The 27933-nt window shown below is 46.8% G+C and overlaps 1 protein-coding gene across 1 annotated transcript in view; it reads right to left on the bottom strand.

Moving 5' to 3' along the window:
• Positions 1-8590: 8590 nt before the first annotated feature.
• Positions 8591-27933, bottom strand: part of LOC135524868 (AT-rich interactive domain-containing protein 4B-like) — a 59549-nt gene continuing 40206 nt past the window's right edge. Inside the window, exons 4-7 of the mRNA XM_064952724.1 lie at positions 15161-15226; positions 12866-12956; positions 9295-9374; positions 8591-8686 (exon numbers count right to left, since the gene is read on the bottom strand). Of these exons, the coding sequence (XP_064808796.1) occupies positions 8591-8686; positions 9295-9374; positions 12866-12956; positions 15161-15226 (333 nt within the window). The remainder of the gene's footprint in view (positions 8687-9294; positions 9375-12865; positions 12957-15160; positions 15227-27933) is intronic.

The following is a 27933-nucleotide window of genomic DNA, read 5'->3' on the forward strand; positions in this document are numbered from 1 at the left end:
ATGGCCACTACACCTGACAGTATATATGGTCACTACAGATTACAGTATATATAGTCCCTGACAGACAGTATATATGGCCACTACACCTGACAGTATATATGGCCACTACACCTGACAGTATATGGCCACTACAGATTACAGTATATATGTCCACTACACCTGACAGTATATATGGTAACTACAGATTACAGTATATATGGTCCCTACACCTGACAGTATATATAGTCCTACAGATGACAGTATATGGCCCACTACACCTGACAGTATATATGGTCACTACAGATTACAGTATATATGGTCACTACAGATTACAGTATATATGGTCACTACACCTGACAGTATATATGGTCACTACACCTGACAGTATATGGTCACTACACCTGACAGAATATATGGTATACACCTGACAGTATATATGGCCACTACACCTGACAGTATATATGGTCACTACACCTGACAGTATATATGGCCACTACACCTGACAGTATATATGGCCACTACACCTGACAGTATATATGGTCACTACACCTGACAGTATATATGGCCACTACACCTTACAGTATATATGGCCACTACAGATTACAGTATATATGGCACTACACCTGACAGTATATATGGCCACTACACCTGACAGTATATATGGCCACACCTGACAGTATATATGGCCAGACAGTATATATGGTCACTACACTTTACCCTACAGATGTATATATGGCCACTACACCTGACAGTATATATGGCCACTACACCTGACAGTATATATGGCCACTACACCTGACAGTATATATGTCCACTACCTGACAGTATGGTCACTACAGTATATATAGTCCTGACAGTATATATGGCCACTACACCTGACAGTATATATGGCACTACAGATTACAGTATATGGCCATTACAGTATATATGGTCACTACACCTGACAGAATATATGGTCACTACACCTGTATATATGGCCACTACACCTGACAGTATATATGGTCACTACACCTGACAGTATATATGGTCACTACACCTGACAGTATATATGGTATATATGGCCACTACACCTGACAGTATATATGGCCACTACAGATTACAGTATATATGACTACACCTGACAGTATATATGGCCACTACACCTGACAGTATATATGGCCACTACAGATTACAGTATATATGGCCACTACAGATTACAGTATATATGGTCACTACAGATTACAGTATATATGGTCACTACACCTGACAGTATATATGGCCACTACACCTGACAGTATATATGGCCACTACACCTGACAGTATATGGCCACTACAGATTACAGTATATATGGTACACTACAGTATATATGGCCACTACACAGACAGTATATATGGTCACTACAGATTACAGTATATATGGCCACTACAGATTACAGTATATATGGTCACTACACCTGACAGAATATATGGTCACTACACCTGATTAGTATATATGGCCAATACACCTGACAGTATATTTGGCCACTACAGACAGTATATATGGCCACTACAGATTACAGTATATATGGTCACTACACCTGACACCTGACAGTATATATGGCCACTACAGATTACAGTATATATGGCCACTACACCTGACAGTATATATGGCCTACAGATTACACCTGACAGTATATATGGCCACTACACCTACAGTATATATGGCCACTACACCTGACAGTATATATGGCCACTACAGATTACAGTATATATGGCCACTACACCTGACAGTATATATGGCCACTACAGATTACAGTATATATGGTCACTACACCTGACAGTATATATGGCCACTACACCTTACAGTATATATGGCCACTACAGATTACAGTATATATGGTCACTACAGATTATGGTCACTACAGTATATATGGTCACTACAGATTACAGTATATATGGTCACTACACCTGACAGTATATATGGTCACTACACCTGACAGTATATATGGTCACTACACCTGACAGAATATATGGTCACTACACCTGACAGTATATATGGCCACTACACCTGACAGTATATATGGCCACTACAGATTACAGTATATATGGCCACCTGACACCTGACAGTATATATGGCCTACACCTACAGTATATATGGTCACTACACCTGACAGTATATATGGCCACTACAGATTACAGTATATATGGCCAGATTACAGTATATGGTCACTAATATATGGTCATTGACAGAATATACCTGACAGTATATTTGGCCACTACACCACTACACCTGACAGTATATATGGTCACTACACCTGACAGTATATATGGTCACTACAGATTACAGTATATATAGTCCCTACAGATTACAGTATATATGGTCACTACAGATTACAGTATATATGGTCACTACAGATTACAGTATATATGGTCACTACACCTGACAGTATATATGGTCACTACACCTGACAGAATATATGGCCACTACACCTGACAGTATATATGGCCACTACAGATTACAGTATATATGGCCACTACACCTGACAGTATATATGGCCACTACAGATTACAGTATATATGGCCACTACACCTGACAGTATATTTGGCCACTACACCTGACAGTATATATGGTCACTACACCTGACAGTATATATGGCCACTACAGATTACAGTATATATGGCCACTACACCTGACAGTATATATGACCACTACACCTGACAGTATATATGGCCACTACACCTGACAGTATATATGGTCACTACAGATTACAGTATATATAGTCCCTACAGATTACAGTATATATGGCCACTACACCTGACAGTATATATGGCCACTACACCTGACAGTATATATGGTAACTACAGATTACAGTATATATAGTCCCTACAGATTACAGTATATATGGCCACTACACCTGACAGTATATATGGTCACTACACCTGACAGTATATATGGTCACTACACCTGACAGAATATATGGTCACTACACCTGACAGTATATATGGCCACTACACCTGACAGTATATATGGTCACTACACCTGACAGTATATATGGTATACTACACCTGACAGTATATATGGTATATATGGTCACTACACCTGACAGTATATATGGTCACTACACCTGACAGTATATATGGCCACTACACCTGACAGTATATATGGCCACTACAGATTACAGTATATATGGCCACTACACCTGACAGTATATATGGCCACTACACCTGACAGTATATATGGTCACTACACCTGACAGTATATATGGTCACTACACCTGACAGTATATATGGCCACTACACCTGACAGTATATATGGCCACTACACCTGACAGTATATTTGGCGACTACACCTGACAGTATATTTGGCCACTACACCTGACAGTATATATGGTCACTAAAGATTACAGTATATATGGCCACTACACCTGACAGTATATTTGGCCACTACACCTGACAGTATATATGGTCACTAAAGATTACAGTATATATAGTCCCTACAGATTACAGTATATATGGCCACTACACCTGACAGTATATATGGCCACTACACCTGACAGTATATATGGCCACTACACCTGACAGTACATATGGCCACTACATCTGACAGTATATGGTCACTACACCTGACAGTATATATGGCCACTACACCTGACAGTATATATGGTCACTAAAGATTACAGTATATATAGTCCCTACAGATTACAGTATATATGGCCACTACACCTGACAGTATATATGGTCACTACAGATTACAGTATATATGGCCACTACACCTGACAGTATATATGGCCACAACACCTGACAGTATATATGGCCACTACACCTGACAGTATATATGGCCACTACAGATTACAGTATATATGGTCACTACACCTGACAGTATATATGGCCACTACACCTGACAGTATATATGGCCACTACACCTGACAGTATATATGGCCACTACATCTGACAGTATATATGGCCACTACACCTGACAGTATATTTGGCCACTACACCTGACAGTATATATGGTCACTAAAGATTACAGTATATATAGTCCCTACAGATTACAGTATATATGGCCACTACACCTGACAGTATATATGGTCACTACAGATTACAGTATATATGGCCACTACACCTGACAGTATATATGGCCACAACACCTGACAGTATATATGGCCACTACACCTGACAGTATATATGGCCACTACAGATTACAGTATATATGGTCACTACACCTGACAGTATATATGGCCACTACACCTGACAGTATATATGGCCACTACAGATTACAGTATATATAGTCCCTACAGATTACAGTATATATGGCCACGACACCTGACAGTATATATGGCCACTACACCTGACCGTATATATGTCCACTACACCTGACAGTATATATGGCCACTACACCTGACAGTATATATGGCCACTACACCTGACAGTATATATGGCCACTACAGATTACAGTATATATAGTCCCTACAGATTACAGTATATATGGTCACTACAGATTACAGTATATATGGTCACTACACCTGACAGTATATATGGTCACTACACCTGACAGTATATATGGCCACTACACCTGACAGTATATATGGCCACTACACCTGACAGTATATATGGCCACTACAGATTACAGTATATATGGCCACTACACCTGACAGTATATATGGCCACTACAGATTACAGTATATATGGTCACTACAGATTACAGTATATATGGTCACTACACCTGACAGTATATATGGTCACTACACCTGACAGTATATATGGCCACTACACCTGACAGTATATATGGCCACTACAGATTACAGTATATATGGCCACTACAGATTACAGTATATATAGTCCCTACAGATTACAGTATATATGGCCACGACACCTGACAGTATATATGGCCACTACACCTGACCGTATATATGTCCACTACACTTGACAGTATATATGGCCACTACAACTGACAGTATATATGGCCACTACAGATTACAGTATATATGGCCACTACAGATTACAGTATATATGATCAGTCAGCTGCTCTAGGAGTAGCTATAGTCTGAAATGGAAGTCAAACAGCCTGGCATTTACATATTTTCAACACCTAATTGACGTGTGGGTGGAGTTTATGTTGAACGTATAAGACCTGTTGGTCACATCCTACATATTCCTTCATATTCCTGTCAGGATGTCAGGTAGGATGATCATTTGGCCAATATTAACTGTGGGTAGTTGTCTGTGAAGATAGACTGGGTCAGGCCCAGTCACAGGACCTGTGAGGGTGACCTCAGGTTACCAAGAAGTCAGTTAGAGTGTAGGTCATAGACTAGGGCTATGAAGTGTTGGCTGTCAGGAACGTAGTATAGCAGCACTAAACAGCCACATACAGCTGAAGGTGATCCCTGGGCTTTGGTCGCACAACCACCCTGGTCACCGCCCTGGTCACCATACACAACCGCCCTGGTCACCGCCATGGTCACCATACACAACCGCCCTGGTCACCATACACAACCACTCTGGTCACCATACACAACCGCACTGGTCACCATACACAACCGCCCTGGTCACCATACACAACCGCCCTAGTCACCATACACAACCGCCCTGGTCACCATACACAACCGCCCTGGTCACCATACACAACCGCCCTGGTCACCATACACAACCGCACTGGACACCATACACAACCACCCTGGACACCATACACAACCACCCTGGACACCATACACAACCGCCCTGGTCACCGCCATGGTCACATTTACATTTACATTTAAGTCATTTAGCAGACGCTCTTATCCAGAGCGACTTACAAATTGGTGAATTCACCTTCTGACATCCAGTGGAACAGCCACTTTACAATAGTGCATCTAAATCATTAAGGGGGGGGGGTGAGAAGGATTACTTATCCTATCCTAGGTATTCCTTGAAGAGGTGGGGTTTCAGGTGTCTCCGGAAGGTGGTGATTGACTCCGCTGTCCTGGCGTCGTGAGGAGTTTGTTCCACCATTGGGGGCCAGAGCAGCGAACAGTTTGACTGGGCTGAGCGGGAACTGTACTTCCTCAATGGTAGGGAGGCGAGCAGGCCAGAGGTGGATGAACGCAGTGCCCTTGCTTGGGTGTAGGGCCTGATCAGAGCCTGGAGGTACTGCGGTGCCGTTCCCCTCACACCATACACAACCACTCTGGTCACCATACACAACCGCCCTGGTCACCATACACAACCGCCCTGGTCACCATACACAACCGCCCTGGTCACCATACACAACCGCCCTGGTCACCATACACAACCGCCCTGGTCACCACACACAACCGCCCTGGTCACCACACACAACCGCCCTGGTCACCACACACAACCGCCCTGGTCACCACACACAACCGCCCTGGTCACCACACACAACCGCCCTGGTCACCACACACAACCGCCCTGGTCACCACACACAACCGCCCTGGTCACCACACACAACCGACCTGGTCACCACACACAACCGCCCTGGTCACCATACACAACCGCCCTGGTCACCATACACAACCACATAAAAGCATCTTGAAGTTTGACCATCCTAACGGGCCTCTTAACAAAACCCTTACAACACTTATTGACAAGAAATGCCATCAACTTGCCTTATGAGCTGTCAGGTTGTTGGTTCATTATAGTGACAACCTGCCTTATGAGCTGTCAGGTTGTTGGTTCGTTGTAGTGACAACCTGCCTTATGAGCTGTCAGGTTGTTGGTTCATTGTAGTGACAACCTGCCTCATGAGCTGTCAGGTTGGATAAAGCACTAAATAAACTTCAGTTAGTGCTAAATACGGCTGCTAGAATCCTGACTAGAACCAAAAAATGTATCATATTACTCCAGTGCTAGCCTCCCTACACTGGCTTCCTGTTAAGGCAAGGGTTGATTTCAAGGTTTTACTGCTAACCTACAAAGCATTACATGGTCTTGCTCCTACCTATCTCTCTGATTTGGTCCTGCCGTACATACCTACACGTACGCTACGGTCACAAGACGCAGGCATCCTAATTGTCCCTAGAATTTCTAAGCAAACAGCTGGAGGCAGGGCTTTCTCCTTTAGAGCTCCATTTTTATGGAACGGTCTGTCTACCCATGTCAGAGACGCAAACTCGGTCTCAACCTTTAAGTCTTTACTGAAGACTCATCTCTTCAGTGGGTCATATGATTGAGCGTAGTCTGGCCCAGGAGTGTGAAGGTGAACGGAAAGGCTCTGGAGCACGAACCGCCCATGCTGAACACCTGCCTTATATTCTTGTCGTCATGTGTGGTAGCATCCTCCCCATACACCATAATGTCACCAAGTGAACATGTACAGCAGGGCAGACAGCCAGGATGGTGGACATGATTGTCTGGAAGAAGCAATGTGTCAGCTCAACCCGAACAGGATAAGAGCACCAGAACATCCCAATGTGTCAGCTCAACCCGAACAGGATAAGAGCACCAGAACATCCCAATGTGTCAGCTCAACCCGAACAGGATAAGAGCACCAGAACATCCCAATGTGTCAGCTCAACCCGAACAGGATAAGAGCACCAGAACATCCCAAAGTGCATCACAAATGCGGTGGGCCAGAAGAAGGTGATGTTTGAGTCAGGCAGACATATTGGACCATACAGCACTGAACAAGAGCAAATTGAAATGCTTTGTGTTCCTAGCTCCAACAGTGCAGTAGTATCTAATCAGCTATTGAACAGCTACCAACATTCAAGTGTACATTCATCATAAAAATTCATAGTTGATATTTAACCTATTGTACGTGTTTACAGGTCTATATGTCCTCAACACATGAAGATAATATCCTAATGCTATTTGTTTTATGTAGCGCAGACAATTGACTACTTGTATTTCCACATTTTAGCAATATTAGAGCTTGCAATATTGGGTTACCTGATCTCAACACCCCCCCCCACAACCATCCATTTCATATATGGGAGACCTTAGAGATATGGAAAGACATGCTTGTGTTTTGTTATACCCCAGGTAGGGGTATCTAAAAAACTAAAGCCATTTTTGAGGATTAGCCACCAGCCAACCAGAAGGATTCCCAATTAACTCCAGATTCCAGCCCTGGCCGGCTCTATTCCCTGGAATGTCTACCTCCCAGGATCGGGGCATAACTATTCCGTCTGCAGGCATCTCATTCCTTCATCCAAGTATTATCCAAGTAACATTTCGCCCAGCACTGGTATTACTAAGTAGGGCTGGGAGTTGCCAGGGAACCTCATGATACAGTCACCATACTTAGGTGCCGATACGTACTGTGATTCTTACCATTATATATGTACTGTGATTCAATACGGCAATTTTATTGTGATTTGATGAATCACTATATGGTGTGTCTACAGCAGAAAGAGGACAGAGAGCAGTGAAAATGAGTTCGGATCAGTCATGGAAATATAACAACATGTTGGCTCACTATTTAAAAAGAAAATGGAGAACTAGCTATAGGATGCCGAAGATACAGCCGACTAGCACTCCCTAATGCTACCTAACAACAACAAGCTATAGGATGCCGAAGATACAGCCAACTAGCGCTCAATAATGCTACCTGGCGCTACCTGACGCTACCTAACAACAACAACAAAAAGCTCTATCCTCAGCCCAGTGTGAACAGCTTACAACAGACATGCAGGTGGGTCATGAGGCCAGATACTCACACTGGATTGGACCTGCGTCCCCGGTTCCTCTTCTTGCCGATGACAGGAGTGCCGAAGTGCTCAGGGTTGGTGAGAGGGAGGCGATCTAGTGTCTGGAACGGAGACCAAAAGCAAACAGCAGGTTAGAGCTGGGGGACAGGTTAGAGAGAGCTGGGGGACAGGTTAGAGAGAGCTGGGGGACAGGTTAGAGAGAGCTGGGGGACAGGTTAGAGAGAGCTGGGGGACAGGTTAGAGAGAGCTGGGAGACAGGTTAGAGAGAGCTGGGAGACAGGTTAGAGAGAGCTGGGAGACAGGTTAGAGAGAGCTGGGAGACAGGTTAGAGAGAGCTGGGGGACAGGTTATAGAGAGCTGGGGGACAGGTTATAGAGAGCTGGGGGACAGGTTAGAGCTGAGAGGTTAGGTGACTGGTTCATTTATAATAATAGACAGACAGGTTAGGTGACTGGTTCATTTATAACACTAGACAGACAGGTTAGGTGACTGGTTCATTTATAACACTAGACAGACATGTAAGGTGAGTGTTTCCCGAATGGCACACTATTCCCTATATAGTGCACTACTTTTGACCAGGGCTTAGTGCACTATCCCCTTACAGGTTTCTGGTTAAACGTAGTGCACTAGAATAGGGAATTAGCGTGCCATTTGGGACGAAATGCCTGTTGTTAAACTGTGGTAGAGAGAGAGTCCAACTGAGACTTACCTCGCTCTCTGCAAAGTGACGTGCTCCTTTCAGGCAGAGAGAGGAACGCCTCAGTGTCTTCTCATCACCATCATCAAACACTGGGGGGGAGAGCCATGAATTGAGGGAGAAAGGAGGGAGGGAGATAAAGAGAGAGATGAGGGAAAGAGAAAGAGAGAGATGGGGGAGAGAGAGAGATAAAGAGAGAGATGAGGGAGAGAGATAAAGAGAGAGATGAGGGAGAGAGATAAAGAGAGATGAGGGAGAGAGATAAAGAGAGAGATGAGGGAGAGAGATAAAGACAGAGATGAAGGAGAGAGATAAAGAGAGCGATGGGGGAGAGAGATAAAGAGAGCGATGGAGTGAGAGATAAGAGAGAGATGGAGTGAGAGATAAAGAGAGAGATGAGTGAGAGATAAAGAGAGAGATGGAGTGAGAGATAAAGAGAGAGATGGAGTGAGAGATAAAGAGAGAGATGGAGTGAGAGATAAAGAGAGAGATGGAGTGAGAGATAAAGAGAGAGATGGAGTGAGAGATAAAGAGAGAGATGGAGTGAGAGATAAAGAGAGAGATGGAGTGAGAGATAAAGAGAGAGATGGAGTGAGAGATAAAGAGAGAGATGGAGTGAGAGATAAAGAGAGAGATGGAGGAGAGATAGAGAGAGATGGTGGGAGAGATAAAGAGAGATGGAGTGAGAGATAAAGAGAGAGATGGAGTGAGAGATAAAGAGAGATGGAGTGAGAGATAAAGAGAGAGATGGAGTGAGAGATAAAGAGAGAGATGGAGGGAGAGAGATGGAGGGAGAGATAAAGAGAGATGGAGGGAGAGAAAGAGAGAGATGGAGGGAGAGATAGAGATGAGGGAGAGATAAAGAGAGAGATGAGGGAGAGATAAAGAGAGAGATGGAGGGAGAGATAAAAGAGAATGGAGGGAGAGATAAAATCTAGAGATGGAGGGATTTTGAGATAAAGATCCTTCAGATGGAGGGAGATAAAGAGAAAGATGGAGGGAGAGATAAAGAGAGAGATGGAGGAGAGATAAAGACAAATGGGATGAGAGATAAAGAGAATCCGATTTGAGTGAGAGATAAAGAGAGACCATGGAGGGAGAGATAAAGATAGAGATGAGTGAGAGATAAAGAGAGAGATGGAGTGAGAGATAAAGAGAGAGATGGAGTGAGAGATAAAGAGAGAGATGGAGTGAGAGATAAAGAGAGAGATGGAGGGAGAGAAAGAGAGACATGGAGGGAGAGATAAAGAGAGAGATGGAGGGAGAGATAAAGAGAGATGAGGGAGAGAGATAAAGAGAGAGATGAGGGAGAGAGATAAAGAGAGAGATGAGGGAGAGAGATAGAGAGAGAGATGAGGGAGAGAGATAGAGAGAGATTAGGGAGACCCATATCAAATATCTCCAATCCAAAATAAAATCTAGAATTGGCTTCCTATTTTGCAACAAAGCATCCTTCACTCATGCTGCCAAACATACCCTCCTACCAATCCTCAACTTTGGCGATGTCATTTACAAAATAGCCTCCAATACCCTACTCAACAAATTGGATGCAGTCTATCACAGTGCAATCCGTTTTGTCACCAAAGCCCCATATACTACCCACCATTGCGACCTGTACGCTCTCTGGCGTTGGCTGGCCCAGACGCTTCATTTTACTCAGTGCGCCAAACCCACTGGCTCCATGTCATCTACAAGACCCTGCTAGGTAAAGTCCCCCAGACTTATCTCAGCTCGCTGGTCACCATAGCATCTCCCACCTGCCTGGTGGGTTTTACACGCTGAGAACAGCGGGTATATCTCTCTAGTCACCCCCAAAACCAATTCTTTCTTTGGCCGCCTCTCCTTCCAGGTCTGCTGCCAATGACTGGAACGAACTACAAAAAGCACTGAAACTGGAAACACTTATCTCCCTCACTAGCTTTAAGCACCAACTGTCAGAGCAGCTCACAGATTACTGCACCTGTACATAGCCCACCTATTTTTTAGCCCAAACAACTACCTCTTTCCCTACTGTATTTAATTAATTCATTTATTTTGCTCCTTTGCACCCCATTATTTTTTTTATTTCCACTTTGCACATTCTTCCATTGCAAATCTACCATTCCAGTGTTTTACTTGCTATATTGTATTTACTTTGCCACCATGGCCTTTTTTTGCCTTTACCTCCCTTATCTCACCTCATTTGCTCACATCGTATATAGACTTCTTTATACTGTATTACTGACTGTATGTTTGTTTTACTACCATGTGTAACTCTGTGTCAGACTGTTGTTTTATGTGTCGAACTGCTTTGCTTTATCCTGGCCAGGTCGCCTGGTGGGTTTCATACTGGCTGAACTTGTTCTCAACTTGCCTACCTGGTTAAATAAAGGTGAAATTTTATATATTTTTTTAAATAAAGAGAGAGATGGGTTTTATACTGGTGAGAACAGACTGCCTGGTGGGTTTTATACTGGCTGAGAACAGACTGCCTGGTGGGTTTTATACTGGCTGAGAACAGACTGCCTGGTGGGTTTTATACTGGCTGAGAACAGACTGCCTGGTGGGTTTTATACTGGCTGAGAACAGACTGCCTGGTGGGTTTTATACTGGCCGAGAACAGACTGCCTGGTGGGTTTTATACTGGCTGAGAACAGACTGCCTGGTGGGTTTTATACTGGCTGAGAACAGACTGCCTGGTGGGTTTTATACTGGCTGAGAACAGACTGCCTGGTGGGTTTTATACTGGCTGAGAACAGACTGCCTGGTGGGTTTCATACTGGCTGAGAACAGACTGCCTGGTGGGTTTTATACTGGCCGAGAACAGACTGCCTGGTGGGTTTTATACTGGCTGAGAACAGACTGCCTGGTGGGTTTCATACTGGCCGAGAACAGACTGCCTGGTGGGTTTTATACTGGCCGAGAACAGACTGCCTGGTGGGTTTTATACTGGCTGAGAACAGACTGCCTGGTGGGTTTCATACTGGCTGAGAACAGACTGCCTGGTGGGTTTTATACTGGCTGAGAACAGACTGCCTGGTGGGTTTTATACTGGCTGAGAACAGACTGGCTGGTGGGTTTTATAGAGCGCCGGCCTCTCCCTCCATGTGTCTGCTCGCTCCCATCTCACCGGCACAATAGAGCACTGGCCTCTCCCTCCCTGTGTCTGCTCGCTCCCATCTCACTGGCACAATAGAGCGCCGGCCTCTCCCTCCCTGTGTCTGCTCGCTCCCATCTCACCGGCACAATAGAGCACTGGCCTCTCCATCCCTATGTCTGCTCGCTCCCATCTCACCGGCACAATAGAGCGCCAGCCTCTCCCTTCCTCAGCACGTTAAAAATGTAGTTTAAAAAAAACAGGAATTTCCAATATGACAAATTCATGTTACTGAAATGATTCCAAACCCCCATCCCTACTCTTGTGTGTGGTATCTGCACCACCCAATGATCTGCAGTTCCACCTCACAGCTTCATTACAACTCCCTGACAGTTTAGAAAATAGGACAGACAATATAGAGGTGGAGTCGATATCACCAGAGAACTTTGTTCAGGACAAAGACAACTCTTCCATACTTACCAACAGTGTATAAAGCGTGTTACTCACCAACAGTGTATATACTGCAGTCTGTCAGCTTGTTGATGGAGGCTTCCTGGTACACTCCATCTGGGTTCTTCACCTCTACTACAGCACCAACCTGACAGACCAGACATACTGCTGTTAACATTCAATACTGGCTGACTGACTGCCTGGGATGGCTGACTGAATAGCTGACTGACTGGCTGGCTGACCCCCACTCACCCTAGAGAGCGGGTAAGGAAAGCACTAGTGGGGATTAACAACTCAAACCCTGTTGTAAATCAAGGCGAAAAGATGCAGGTCTCCCTCTCCAAAATTCACCAATGAATGTTATTTGTTTCAACAGACCTTTCCTGCTGAAACTCGACCATGCTCAAAAGTGAATACTATAACAATATTTCTAACATAGAATGTGGGGAATGGACAAAGGCAATCTATAGAACACCAATGTCATTTTGTTTATTATTTTGTGATGTCATTAAAAATGTTATAAAGGAAATACTGTAACTTGGAAAGTATACCCACTACATATACGAAGTTTCCATACTATGCATTGTGCATGTAATATGAACAATGATTAAAGTATTTTTGTTAAGAGAGGGATGTGATTTGAGAAGCTATAATAGAGAATTGACTTTGCACAGTGAGTAAGTGGCGCCCGGAGTGGGGTCAGGGAGCGTGTCAGCTTGCCAGAACCGCCCCTTATGAGTAAACTGTATAAATGATGGGTTATGAGAAAAACACATCAGACCAGAAAGATGTGAAGCTGCAACTGCACGTTTCAAGTTGTTTGAACTTCCACAAGGTGGAGACGATAAACTCCCCTCCTGGACGATCACTGGTACGGCTGATTAGCTGTCCTATGTAAAGTAGCTTCGAAAGCAAATTTAAGTAGGACCATCCTGTTACTCTGCTCAAACCGTCGTATTACGCTACTCTCGTCACCCCACTGGGAACCATCAAACAGGGCTGACTATCCTATCTTCAAAGAAGCCTCTTCAAGCGTGAATGGAACTCTGTAGTTCTGTACAGGACAATACGGCAAGTCACCGCATACCGGATAACTACAGTCAAGGACAACAGTAGAAGGCTTGTCGGAACCATTTCGGACAATCAGAGCCTTACAAGTATGCAGTGAAAAAGGCCCAACTCCCTTTCCAAGGCTACCCTGCCACCGAGAGACCCTGGCTAACCCAGGCATTTCACGTAAATACATGAATGATTTCTTACGCAAACCGAGCGGCGGTTCGTGTGCAAAGTGTATGGTTACTGTTGGTGAGAGTAGTTTCTGAATGTACCAATGTTAAGTGTCTCACTCTCTCCCTCTCCACTTTAACAAGTAGCCATATTGTCATTCCGCTAGGGACCTGTTTTCAGCATATTTTGGCTCGAGTCAATAATCGATGCAAAGTGTGTATTTTATCCTGTTCCCATTTAATTTGCTAGTAAATAAATAATTAAATCAATTTGTGTAGTAGTGAAGTAAGGCTCAGATTTTTGCAGATGCAAGGTTACGACTGTTCAGAATGATGATGTGATATGAGGTTATGATTATTACATTGACTGTTTATAGATGTGATAGGTAAAGGCCTTTTAGAGTTACATTTGGCAGATGGTAAATCTTACATTTTTTATTTGTCCGTTATTTTACCAGGTAAGTTGACTGAGAACATGTTCCCATTTGCAGCAACGACCTGGGGAATAGTTACAGGGGAGAGGAGGGGGATGAATGAGCCAATTTTAAACTGGGGATTATTAGGTGACCGTGATGGTTGAGGGCCAGATTGGGAATTTAGCCAGGACACCGGGGTTAACACCCCTACTCTTACGATAAGTGCCATGGGATCTTTAATGACCTCAGAGAGTCAGGACACCCGTTTAACATCCCATCCGAAAGACGGGACCCGACAGAGGGTGCAATCACTGCCCAGGGGCATTGGGATATTTTTTAGACCAGAGGAAAGAGTGCCTCCTACTGGCCCTCCAACACCACTTCCAGCAGCATCTGGTCTCCCACCCAGGAACTGACCAGGACCAAACCTGCTTAGCTTCAGAAGCAAGCCAGCAGTGGTATGCAGGGTGGTATGCTACTGGCAAAGAACCTTTAAAGAACCTCTCTCGTGGTGCCCCAGAACCTAATGAGTTAATTGTTACATGATTCATTTAAATCGGGTAACTATTAAGCATAGTTAGTGGATTAGATAAATAACAGTCTTCAGATTAATGTTAAAGTCAAGTCACGACAGTTTGGATCAGTTCATATGGAATTGAAAAGAAACATTTCTAAAAGGAGCTGAGATCACAGTTAAAGAGCCGTCTTACCTTCAGAGGGCCTTGGATGCTGTCATCATGGACCTCCACTGTTGTCAGGTCTGGTTTAAAGGTCACCTGAAGAGGGGAATGGAGGTTAGATGATTACTCCACATCACACGGCCTTGGAGCGACAACCTGTCAAAATATTAGCTATACACTGTCATGTACAGTCAGTAGTGCAGTCAGATCATCATATCAAATAGCGGTAATCTTGCATTTGTGTGACAGCCTAGATACCACATAGTATCACGTTGACGCAAACACACAAACGCTTCCCTTTACTCATACACAGGATAACAGCATGAATGGTGTCTTGATAACTTAGACCCAACATTCTGTCCTCTTCCTGACTCCTAGCGACGAGCCTACATTGTTGCAACAACACGGGGACAAACCAACAGGTTCTTATCACGGGGTTGACAGTCAGTCAGATGGAGAATATTACAAAGTATATATTTTAGTTTTGTATTAATTTAGCAGACGCTCTAATCCAGAGCGATAGTTGTGGAAATGTACCCACGATGCAGTTCACTTTAAATGGAACCTTCACCGCTAGACACCCCGTCTCCCTACATAATGAGTAAGGGGAGGGGTGTTAGACGTAATTATGCGTAAGGGGAGGGGTTTAGACGTAATTATGCGTAAGGGGAGGGGTTTAGACGTAATTATGACTGTAAGACTGGGGGAGGGGACATAATTATGACTGTAATTATGCATAAGGGGAGGGGTTTTAGACATAATTATGACTGAGGGGAGGCATTTTAGACATAATATGACTGAGGGGAGGCATTTTAGACATAATTATGAGTGGAGGGGAGAAGTTTTAGACATAATTATTTTTTTATTTCACCTTTATTTAACCAGGTAGGCAAGTTGACAACAAGTTCTCATTTACAATTGTGACCTGGCCAAGATAAAGCAAAGCAGTTTGACATATTCAACGACACAGAGTTACACATGGAGTAAAACAAACATACATTCAATAATACAGTATAAACAAGTCTATATACAATGTGAGCAAATGAGGTGAGATAAGGGAGGTAAAGGCAAAAAAGGCCATGGTGGCAAAGTAAATACAATATAGCAAGTAAAACACTGGAATGGTAGATTTGCAGTGGAAGAATGTGCAAAGTAGAAATAAAAATAATGGGGTGCAAAGGAGCAAAATAAATAAGTAAATGAAATAAATACAGTGGGGAAAGAGGTAGTTGTTTGGGCTAAATTATAGGTGGGCTATGTACAGGTGCAGTAATCTGTGAGCTGCTCTGACAGTTGGTGCTTAAAGCTAGTGAGGGAGATAAGTGTTTCCAGTTTCAGAGATTTTTGTAGTTCATTCCAGTCATTGGCAGCAGAGAACTGGAAGGAGAGGCGGCCAAAGAAAGAATTGGTTTTGGGGGTGACTAGAGAGATATACCTGCTGGAGCGTGTGCTACAGGTGGGTGATGCTATGGTGACCAGCGAGCTGAGATAAGGGGGGACTTTACCTAGTAGGGTATTGTCGATGACATGGAGCCAGTGGGTTTGGCGACGAGTATGAAGCGAGGGCCAGCCAACGAGAGCGTACAGGTCGCAATGGTAGGTAGTATATGGGGCTTTGGTGACAAAACGGATTGCACTGTGATAGACTGCATCCAATTTGTTGAGTAGGGTATTGGAGGCTATTTTGTAAATGACATCGCCGAAGTCGAGGATTGGTAGGATGGTCAGTTTTACAAGGGTATGTTTGGCAGCATGAGTGAAGGATGCTTTGTTGCGAAATAAGAAGCCAATTCTAGATTTAACTTTGGATTGGAGATGTTTGATGTGGATCTGGAAGGAGAGTTTACAGTCTAACCAGACACCTAGGTATTTGTAGTTGTCCACGTATTCTAAGTCAGAGCCGTCCAGAGTAGTGATGTTGGACAGGCGGGCAGGTGCAGGCATTTAGTTTTACTTGTATTTAAGAGCAATTGGAGGCCACGGAAGGAGAGTTGTATGGCATTGAAGCTTGCCTGGAGGGTTGTTAACACAGTGTCCAAAGAAGGGCCAGAAGTATACAGAATGGTGTCGTCTGCGTAGAGCTGGATCAGAGACTCACCAGCAGCAAGAGCGACATCATTGATGTATACAGAGAAGAGAGTCGGTCCAAGAATTGAACCCTGTGGCACCCCCATAGAGACTGCCAGAGGTCCGGACAGCCGAACCTCTGATTTGACACACTGAACTCTATCAGAGAAGTAGTTGGTGAACCAGGCGAGGCAATCATTTGAGAAACCAAGGCTGTTGAGTCTGCCGATGAGGATGCAGTGATTGACAGAGTCGAAAGCCTTGGCAAGATCAATGAATACGGCTGCACAGTAATGTTTCGTATCGATGGCGGTTAAGATATCGTTTAGGACCTTGAGCGTGGCTGAGGTGCACCCATGACCAGCTCTGAAACCAGATTGCATAGCAGAGAAGGTATGGTGAGATTCGAAATGGTCGGTAATCTGTTTGTTGACTTGGCTTTCGAAGACCTTAGAAAGGCAAGGTAGGATAGATATAGGTCTGTAGCAGTTTGGGTCAAGAGTGTCCCCCCTTTGAAGAGGAGGATGACCGCAGCTGCTTTCCAATATTTGGGAATCTCAGATGACACAAAAGAGAGGTTAAACAGGCTAGTAATAGGGGTTGCAACCATTTTGGCAGATCATTTTAGAAAGAAAGGGTCCAGATTGTCTAGCCCGGCTGATTTTTAGGAGTCCAGATTTTGCAGTTCTTTCAGAACATCAGCTGACTGGATTTGGGAGAAGGAGAAATGGGGAAGGCTTGGGCGAGTTGCTGTGGGGGGTGCAGTGCTGTTGACCGGGGTAGGAGGAGCCGGGTGGAGGTGTTCTTATTCTCCATGGACTTTACAGTGTCCCAGAACTTTGAGTTAGTGTTGCAGGAAGCAAATTTCTGCTTGAAAAAGCTAGCCTTGGCTTTTCTAACTGCCTGTGTATAATGGTTTCTAGCTTCACTGAACAGCTGCATAACACGGGGGCTGTTCGATGCTCATGCAGAACGCCATAGGATGTGTTTGTGTTGGTTAAGGGGAGTCAGGTCTGGGGAGAACCAAGGGCTATATCTGTTCCTGGTTCTAAATTTGACTGAGGGGAGGTGTTTTAGACGTAATTATGAGTGAGGGGAGGCGTTTTAGACATAATTATGAGTGAGGGGAGGGGTTTTAGACATAATTATGACTGAGGGGAGGTGTTTTAGACATAATTATGAGTAAGGGGAGGCGTTTTAGACATAATTATGACTGAGGGGAGGTGTTTTAGACATAATTATGAGTAAGGGGAGGTGTTTTAGACATAATTATGAGTAAGGGGAGGCGTTTTAGACATAATTATGAGTGAGGGGAGGGGTTTTAGACATAATTATGAGTGAGGGGATGCATTTTAGACATAATTATGAGTAAGGGGAGGCGTTTTAGACATAATTATGACTGAGGGGAGGTGTTTTAGACATAATTATGAGTGAGGGGATGCGTTTTAGACATAATGATGAGAACGTGGAGGCGTTAAAAAGACGTAATTATGAGTGAGGGGAGGCGTTTTAGACATAATTATGAGTGGGAGGGGGGCGTTTAAGACATAATTATGAGTGGGGGGGGGTTTTAGACATAATTATGAGTGAGGGGAGGCGTTTTAGACATAATTATGAATTATGAGGGGGGGGGGTGCGTTTAAGACATTTTAGACATAATTATGACTGAGGGGAGGCGTTTTAGACATAATTATGACTGAGGGGAGGCATTTTAGACATAATTATGACTGAGGGGAGGCGTTTTAGACATAATTAGGAACAGTTTGGTGACGAACAATGCCTTTACCAGCATGATGTAGCACCTTGCCATAAGGCAAAAGTGATAACTAAGTGGCTCGGGGAACAAAACATCAATATTTTGGTCCATGGCCAGGAAAACTCCCCAGACCTTAATCCCATTGTGAACTTGTGGTCAATCCTCAAGAGGCGGGTGGACAAACAAAAACCCACACATTCTGACAAACTCCAAGCATTGATTATGCAAGAATGGGCTGCCATCAGTCAGTATGTGGCCCAGAAGTTAATTGACAGCATGCCAGGGCGGATTGCAGAGGTCTTGAAAAAGAAGGGTCAACACTGCAAATATTTACTCTTTGCATCAACTTCATGTAATTGTCAATAAAAGCCTTTGACACTTGAAATGAAATGCTCCTTGAAATGAAATGCTTGTAATTATACTTCGGTATTCCATAGTAACATCTGACAAAAATATCTAAAGACACTGAAGCAGCAAACTTTGATGAAATTAATATTTGTGTCACTCAAAACTTTTGGCCACAACTGTACACTCTGTCTTACCCCCCTACACTTCTACATTTGCACATTCTGTACATAGATTTTTATTTTGTGTATTTGACTGTACGTTTGTTTATGTGTAACTGTTGTTTTTGTCATACTGCTTTACTTTATCTTGGCCAGGTCGCAGTTGTAAATGAGAACTTGTTCTCAACTGGCCTCCCTGGTTAAATAAAGGTGAAATAAAAAAGTTTAAAACAGGGAAGCTTCAAACTGTAATTAATGCCTGTAAAATGGCCAAGGTTATCACTCAACCAATCTGTGACATCCACTTGTATTGATCACATCTTCACTAATGCTGCAGAGCTTTGCTCCAAAGTAATATCAGTTCTCATAGTGACCATAACATTGTGGCAATAACGAGGAAAGCCAAAGTGCCAAAAGTTGGGCCTAAAGTAACATACAAAATCTTTACTTAGGACTCTAGTTGAAGATGTCAAAAAATGTATGTTGATCTGATGTGTGAATCCAGATGGAGCACTGGAAGTATTGGTAAAAGTATTCCAGTTGTTGACAAAACAAGCAGCTGTTAAATGTTAGAGCCCCCTGGATTGATAATGAATTGACAAACTGTATGGTTCATAGAAATGATGCACAAGAGGTGGCAAATGAGTCAGGCTGCTCAGTTGATTGGTTGCAATACCACACATTGAGAAATGTTCCCTGTGATTAGCGTCAGAAAACGGGGATGGAGGGCAGGCTGCCTTTTGAGAATTTGTAGGCGATTGAATAAACCTCCACTTCCTTTCATTCTGTTAGCAAACGTGCAAACTTTGGAGAATAAAATCGATGACCTACGCAGAAGATTAAACTACCAACGGAACATTTAAAACAGTAATATTGTTAAGGTTTTCTTCCATCGAAAGAGAGGAGGACCAAAATGCAGCGTGCTTATCTTGATACATCTTTAAGAAAGATAATAACGAACAATACAAAAACAATAACCGTAAAAAAAACGAAACAGCCCTATCTGATGCAAACTAACACAGAGACAGGAACAATCACCCACAAACACTCAAAGAATATGGCTGCCTAAATATGGTTCCCAATCGGAGACAACGATAAACACCTGCCTCTGATTGAAAACCACTCAAGGCAACCATAGACTTTTCTAGACAACTCCACTAACCACAATCCCATAACCTACAAAAAAACCTAGACAAAACCAACACATAATTCACCCATGTCACACCCTGGCCTGACCAAAATAATAAAGACAACACAAAATACTAAGGCCAGGGCGTGACAAATATCTTATGCTTCACGAAGTCGTAGCTGAACGGCGACTCAGTCAACATAGAGCTGGCTGGTTATATGCTGTACCGGCAGGATAGAACAGCGGCGTCTGGTAAGACAAGGGCGGCGGAGTAAGTATTTTTGTAAATACCAGCTGGTGCACGATATCTAAGGAAGTCTCAAGCTATTGCTCGCCTGAGGTAGAGTATCTCATGGTAAGCTGTAGACCACACTATCTGTATTTTTCGTGGCTGTTTACATATCACCCCAGACTGAGGCTGGCACTAAGACAGCAATGAATGAGCTGCAATCCGCCATAAGCAAACCAGAAAACGCTCACCCAGAGGCTGCGCTCCAAGCAGCCAAGGACTTTAATGCAGGGAAACTTACATCTGTTTTACCAAATTTATGTCAGCATGTTCAAGCAGACGGAAAAAAAACTCTGGACCACCTTTACTCCACACACAGAGATGTGTACAAAGCTCTCCCTCGCCCTCCATTTGGCAAATCTGACCATTCTATCCTCCTCATTGCTGCTTACAAGCAAAAATTAAAGCAGGAATCACCAGTGATTAGATCAATAAAAACATTGTCAGACAAAGCAGATGCTAAGCTACAGGACTGTTTTGCTAGCACAGACTGGAATATGTTCCGGGATTCCTCCAATGGCAATGAGGAGTACACCACATCTGTAATTGGCTTCATCAATAAGTGCATCGATGACGTCTTCCCAAAAGTGACCGTACGTACGTACCCCAACCAGAAGCCATGGATTACAGGCAACATCCGCACTGAGTTAAAGGATAGAACTGCCGCTTTCAAGGAGCAGGACTCTAACCTGGAAGCCTATAAGAAATCCCTCTATGCCCTCCGACGAACCATCAAACAGGCAAAGAGTCAATACAGGACTAAGATCGAATCTTACTACACCGATCTGATGCTCGGCAGATGTGGCAGGGCTTGCAAACCATTACAGACTACAAAGGGAAGTACAGCCGAGAGCTGTAGGTGTTGAGCTAGATGGGAGGATCCTGGAGGGGGTTGAGCGAGATGGGAGGAGCCTGGAGGGGGTTGAGCTAGATGAGAGGAGCCTGGAGGGGGTTGAGCTGGATGAGAGGAGCCTGGAGGGGTTGAGCTGGATGAGAGGAGCCTGGGAGTCTGGAGGGGTTGAGCTGGATGAGAGGAGCCTGGAGGGGTTGAGCTGGATGAGAGGAGCCTGGAGGGGTTGAGCTAGATGGGAGGAGCCTGGAGAGGTTGAGCTAGATGGGAGGAGCCTGGAGGGGTTGAGCTAGATGGGAGGAGCCTGGAGGGGTTGAGCTAGATGAGAGCACCATGGAGGAGCCTGGAGGGGTTGAGCTAGATGAGAGGAGCCTGGAGGGGTTGAGCTAGATGAGAGCACCATGGAGGAGCCTGGAGGGGATGAGCTAGATGAGAGGAGCCTGGAGGGGTTGAGCTAGATGAGAGCACCATGGAGGAGCCTGGAGGGGTTGAGCTAGATGAGAGCACCATGGAGGAGCCTGGAGGGGTTGAGCTAAATGAGAGGAGCCTGGAGGGGTTGAGCTAGATGAGAGGAGCCTGGAGGGGTTGGCTAGATGAGAGGAGCCTGGAGGGGTTGAGCTAGATGAGAGGAGCCTGGAGGGGTTGAGCTAGATGAGAGGAGCCTGGAGGGGGTTGAGCTAGATGAGAGGAGCCTGGGGGGTTGAGCTAGATGAGAGGAGCCTGGAGAGGTTGAGCTAGATGGGAGGAGCCTGGAGGGGGGGTTGAGCTAGATGGGAGGAGCCTGGAGGGGTTGAGCTAGATGGGAGGAGCCTGGAGGGGTTGAGCTAGATGGGAGGAGCCTGGAGGGGTTGAGCTAGATGAGAGGAGCCTGGAGGGTTTGAGCTAGATGAGAGGAGCCTGGAGGGTTTGAGCTAGATGAGAGGAGCCTGGAGGGGTTGAGCTAGATGAGAGGAGCCTGGAGGGTTTGAGCTAGATGAGAGGAGCCTGGGGGGGTTGAGCTAGATGAGAGCGCCATGGAGGAGCCTGGAGGGGTTGAGCGAGATGAGAGGAGCCTGGGGGGGTTGAGCTAGATGAGAGCGCCATGGAGGAGCCTGGAGGGGTTGAGCGAGATGAGAGGAGCCTGGAGGGGTTGAGCGAGGTGAGAGGAGCCTGGAGGGGTTGAGCGAGATGAGAGGAGCCTGGAGGGGTTGAGCTAGATGAGAGGAGCCTGGAGGGGTTGAGCTAGATGAGAGGAGCCTGGAGGGGTTGAGCTAGATGAGAGGAGCCTGGAGGGGTTGAGCTAGATGAGAGGAGCCTGGAGGGGTTGAGCTAGATGAGAGGAGCCTGGAGGGGTTGAGCTAGATGAGAGGAGCCTGGAGGGGTTGAGCTAGATGAGAGGAGCCTGGAGGGGTTGAGCTAGATGAGAGGAGCCTGGAGGGGTTGAGCTAGATGAGAGGAGCCTGGAGGGGTTGAGCTAGATGAGAGGAGCCTGGAGGGGTTGAGCTAGATGAGAGGAGCCTGGAGGGGTTGAGCTAGATGAGAGGAGCCTGGAGGGGTTGAGCTAGATGAGAGCACCATGGAGGGGTTGAGCTAGATGAGAGGACCATGGGGGAGCCTGGAGGGGTTGAGCTAGATGAGAGGAGCCTGGAGGGGGTTGAGCTGGATGAGAGAAGCCTGGAGGGGGTTGAGCTGGATGAGAGAAGCCTGGAGGGGGTTGAGCTGGATGAGAGGAGCCTGGAGGGGTTGAGCTAGATGGGAGGAGCCTGGAGGGGTTGAGCTAGATGGGAGGAGCCTGGAGGGGTTGAGCTAGATGGGAGGAGCCTGGAGGGGTTGAGCTAGATGAGAGGAGCCTGGAGGGTTTGAGCTAGATGAGAGGAGCCTGGAGGGTTTGAGCTAGATGAGAGGAGCCTGGAGGGTTTGAGCACCATGGAGGAGCCTGGAGGGGTTGAGCTAGATGAGAGGAGCCTGGGGGGGTTGAGCTAGATGAGAGCGCCATGGAGGAGCCTGGAGGGGTTGAGCTAGATGAGAGGAGCCTGGAGGGGTTGAGCGAGATGAGAGGAGCCTGGAGGGGTTGAGCTAGATGAGAGGAGCCTGGAGGGGTTGAGCTAGATGAGAGCACCCTGGAGGGGTTGAGCTAGATGAGAGCACCATGGAGGGGTTGAGCTAGATGAGAGGACCATGGGGGAGCCTGGAGGGGTTGAGCTAGATGAGAGGAGCCTGGAGGGGGTTGAGCTGGATGAGAGAAGCCTGGAGGGGGTTGAGCTGGATGAGAGAAGCCTGGAGGGGGTTGAGCTGGATGAGAGAAGCCTGGAGGGGGTTGAGCTAGATGGGAGGAGCCTGGAGAGGTTGAGCTAGATGGGAGGAGCCTGGAGGGGTTGAGCTAGATGGGAGGAGCCTGGAGGGGTTGAGCTAGATGGGAGGAGCCTGGAGGGGTTGAGCTAGATGAGAGCACCATGGAGGAGCCTGGAGGGGTTGAGCTAGATGAGAGGAGCCTGGAGGGTTTGAGCTAGATGAGAGCACCATGGAGGAGCCTGGAGGGTTTGAGCTAGATGAGAGGAGCCTGGAGGGTTTGAGCTAGATGAGAGGAGCCTGGAGGGTTTGAGCTAGATGAGAGGAGCCTGGAGGGGTTGAGCTAGATGAGAGGAGCCTGGAAGGTTTGAGCTAGATGAGAGGAGCCTGGAGGGGTTGAGCTAGATGAGAGGAGCCTGGAGGGGTTGAGCTAGATGAGAGGAGCCTGGAGGGTTTGAGCTAGATGAGAGCACCATGGAGGAGCCTGGAGGGGTTGAGCGAGATGAGATGAGCCTGGAGGGGTTGAGCTATATGAGAGGAGCCTGGAGGGGTTGAGCTAGATGAGAGGAGCCTGGAGGGGTTGAGCTAGATGAGAGGACCCTGGAGGGGTTGAGCTAGATGAGAGGAGCCTGGAGGGGTTGAGCTAGATGAGAGGACCATGGGGGAGCCTGGAGGGGGTTGAGCTAGATGAGAGGAGCCTGGAGGGGGTTGAGCTGGATGAGAGGAGCCTGGAGGGGTTGAGCTGGATGAGAGGAGCCTGGAGGAGTCTGGAGGGGTTGAGCTGGATGAGAGGAGCCTGGAGGGGTTGAGCTAGATGAGAGAAGCCTGGAGGGGGTTGAGCTAGATGGGAGGAGCCTGGAGAGGTTGAGCTAGATGGGAGGAGCCTGGAGGGGTTGAGCTAGATGGGAGGAGCCTGGAGGGGTTGAGCTAGATGAGAGCACCATGGAGGAGCCTGGAGGGGTTGAGCTAGATGAGAGGAGCCTGGAAGGTTTGAGCTAGATGAGAGGAGCCTGGAGGGTTTGAGCTAGATGAGAGGAGCCTGGAGGGTTTGAGCTAGATGAGAGGAGACTGGAGGGTTTGAGCTAGATGAGAGGAGCCTGGAGGGTTTGAGCTAGATGAGAGGAGCCTGGAGGGTTTGAGCTAGATGAGAGCACCATGGAGGAGCCTGGAGGGGTTGAGCTAGATGAGAGGAGCCTGGGGGGGTTGAGCTAGATGAGAGGAGCTTGGAGGGGTTGAGCTAGATGAGGAGCCTGGAGGGTTTGAGCTAGATGAGAGGAGCCTGGAGGGTTTGAGCTAGATGAGAGGAGCCTGGAGGGGTTGAGCTAGATGAGAGGAGCCTGGAGGGGTTGAGCTAGATGAGAGGAGCCTGGAGGGGTTGAGCTAGATGAGAGGACCATGGGGGAGCCTGGAGGGGTTGAGCTAGATGAGAAGAGCCTGGAAGGGGGTTGAGCTAGATGAGAGGAGCCTGGAGGGGGTTGAGCTGGATGAGAGGAGCCTGGAGGGGGTTGAGCTGGATGAGAGGAGCCTGGAGGGGGTTGAGCTAGATGAGAGGAGCCTGGAGGGGTTGAGCTAGATGAGAGGAGCCTGGAGGGTTTGAGCTAGATGAGAGGAGCCTGGAGGGTTTGAGCTAGATGAGAGGAGCCTGGAGGGTTTGAGCTAGATGAGAGGAGCCTGGAGGGGTTGAGCTAGAAGGGAGGAGCCTGGAGGGGTTGAGCTAGATGAGAGCACCATGGAGGAGCCTGGAGGGGTTGAGCTAGATGAGAGGAGCCTGGAGGGTTTGAGCTAGATGAGCGCACCATGGAAGAGCCTGGAGGGGTTGAGCTAGATGAAAGGAGCCTGGAGGGTTTGAGCTAGATGAGAGGAGCCTGGAGGGTTTGAGCTAGATGAGAGGAGCCTGGAGGGTTTGAGCTAGATGAGAGGAGCCTGGAGGGTTTGAGCTAGATGAGAGCACCATGGAGGAGCCTGGAGGGGTTGAGCTAGATGAGAGGAGCCTGGAGGATTTGAGCTAGATGAGAGGAGCCTGGAGGGGTTGAGCTAGATGAGGAGCCTGGAGGGGTTGAGCTAGATGAGGAGCCTGGAGGGGTTGAGCTAGATGAAAGGAGCCTGGAGGGGTTGAGCTAGATGAGAGGAGCCTGGAGGGGTTGAGCTAGATGAGAGGAGCCTGGAGGGGTTGAGCTAGATGAGAGGAGCCTGGAGGGGTTGAGCTAGATGAGAGGAGCCTGGAGGGGTTGAGCTAGATGAGAGGACCATGGGGGAGCCTGGAGGGGTTGAGCTAATGAGAGGAGCCTGGAGGGGGTTGAGCTAGATGAGAGGAGCCTGGAGGGGTTGAGCTGGATGAGAGGAGCCTGGAGGGTTTGAGCTAGATGAGAGCACCATGGAGGAGCCTGGAGGGGTTGAGCTAGATGAGAGGAGCCTGGAGGGGGTTGAGCTAGATGAGAGGAGCCTGGAGGGGGTTGACCTGGATGAGAGGAGCCTGGAGGGGTTGACCTGGATGAGAGGAGCCTGGAGGGGTTGAGCTAGATGGGAGGAGCCTGGAGGGGTTGAGCTAGATGAGAGCACCATGGAGGAGCCTGGAGGGGTTGAGCGAGATGAGAGGAGCCTGGAGGGGTTGAGCTAGATGAGAGGAGCCTGGAGGGTTTGAGGTAGATGAGAGCACCATGGAGGAGCCTGGAGGGGTTGAGCTAGATGAGAGGAGCCTGGAGGGGTTGAGCTAGATGAGAGGAGCCTGGAGTGTTTGAGCTAGATGAGAGGAGCCTGGAGGGGTTGAGCTAGATGGGAGGAGTCTGGAGGGGTTGAGCTAGATGAGAGGAGCCTGGAGGGGGTTGAGCTAGATGAGAGGAGCCTGGAGGGGTTGAGCTAGATGAGAGCACCATGGGGGAGCCTGGAGGGGTTGAGCTAGATGAGAGCACCATGGGGGAGCCTGGAGGGGTTGAGCTAGATGAGAGGAGCCTGGAGGGGTTGAGCTAGATGAGAGCACCATGGAGGAGTCTGGAGGGGTTGAGCTAGATGAGAGGAGCCTGGAGGGGTTGAGCTAGATGAGAGGAGCCTGGAGGGGTTGAGCTAGATGAGAGTACCATGGAGGAGCCTGGAGGGTTTGAGCTAGATGAGAGGAGCCTGGAGGGGTTGAGCTAGATGAGAGGAGCCTGGAGGGGTTGAGCTAGATGAGAGCACCATGGAGGAGTCTGGAGGGGTTGAGCTAGATGAGAGCACCATGGGGGAGCCTGGAGGGGTTGAGCTAGATGAGAGCACCATGGGGGAGCCTGGAGGGGTTGAGCTAGATGAGAGCACCATGGGGGAGCCTGGAGGGGTTGAGCTAGATGAGAGGAGCCTGGAGGGGTTGAGCTAGATGAGAGCACCATGGAGGAGCCTGGAGGGGTTGAGCTAGATGAGAGGTCGGAGTTGTAAATGAGAACTTGTTCTCAAGGGCCTGGTTAAATAAAGATGAAAAAGTGAAGAGAAAAAAGCAAAAATAAACATCAAGTGATTTGCTAAGATGACATCATTGAGCCAGCATGCATCTCTTCTTAAGACAGTTTAATACATCTGACAAGCTTTGATGAGAGCCTGTTGATCAGTGCCCGTGGAACCGGGGTGCTGGAGACAAGTGGAGATGAGACCCTTCCACCCTGAGGTCCACATCAGATTGAGAGGCACAGCAAGCATCATCTCCGTATACCTGTCGCAAGACCCACTGGTTGATGCTTATTTATAAAACCCTCTTAGACCTCACTCCCTCCTATCTGAGAAATCTACTGCAGCCCTCATCCTCCACCCATTCTGCCAGTCACATTCCGTTAAAGGTTCCCAAAGCACACAGATCCTCTTTTCAGTTCACTGAAGCTAGTGACTGAAACGAGCTGCAATAAAACACTCAAACTGGACAGTTTGATCTCAATCTCTTCATTCAAAGAATCAATCATGGACACTCTTACCGACAG

This window comes from Oncorhynchus masou, chromosome 31 (genome assembly GCF_036934945.1).
Source record: "Oncorhynchus masou masou isolate Uvic2021 chromosome 31, UVic_Omas_1.1, whole genome shotgun sequence".
Taxonomy (NCBI): Eukaryota; Metazoa; Chordata; class Actinopteri; order Salmoniformes; family Salmonidae; genus Oncorhynchus; species Oncorhynchus masou.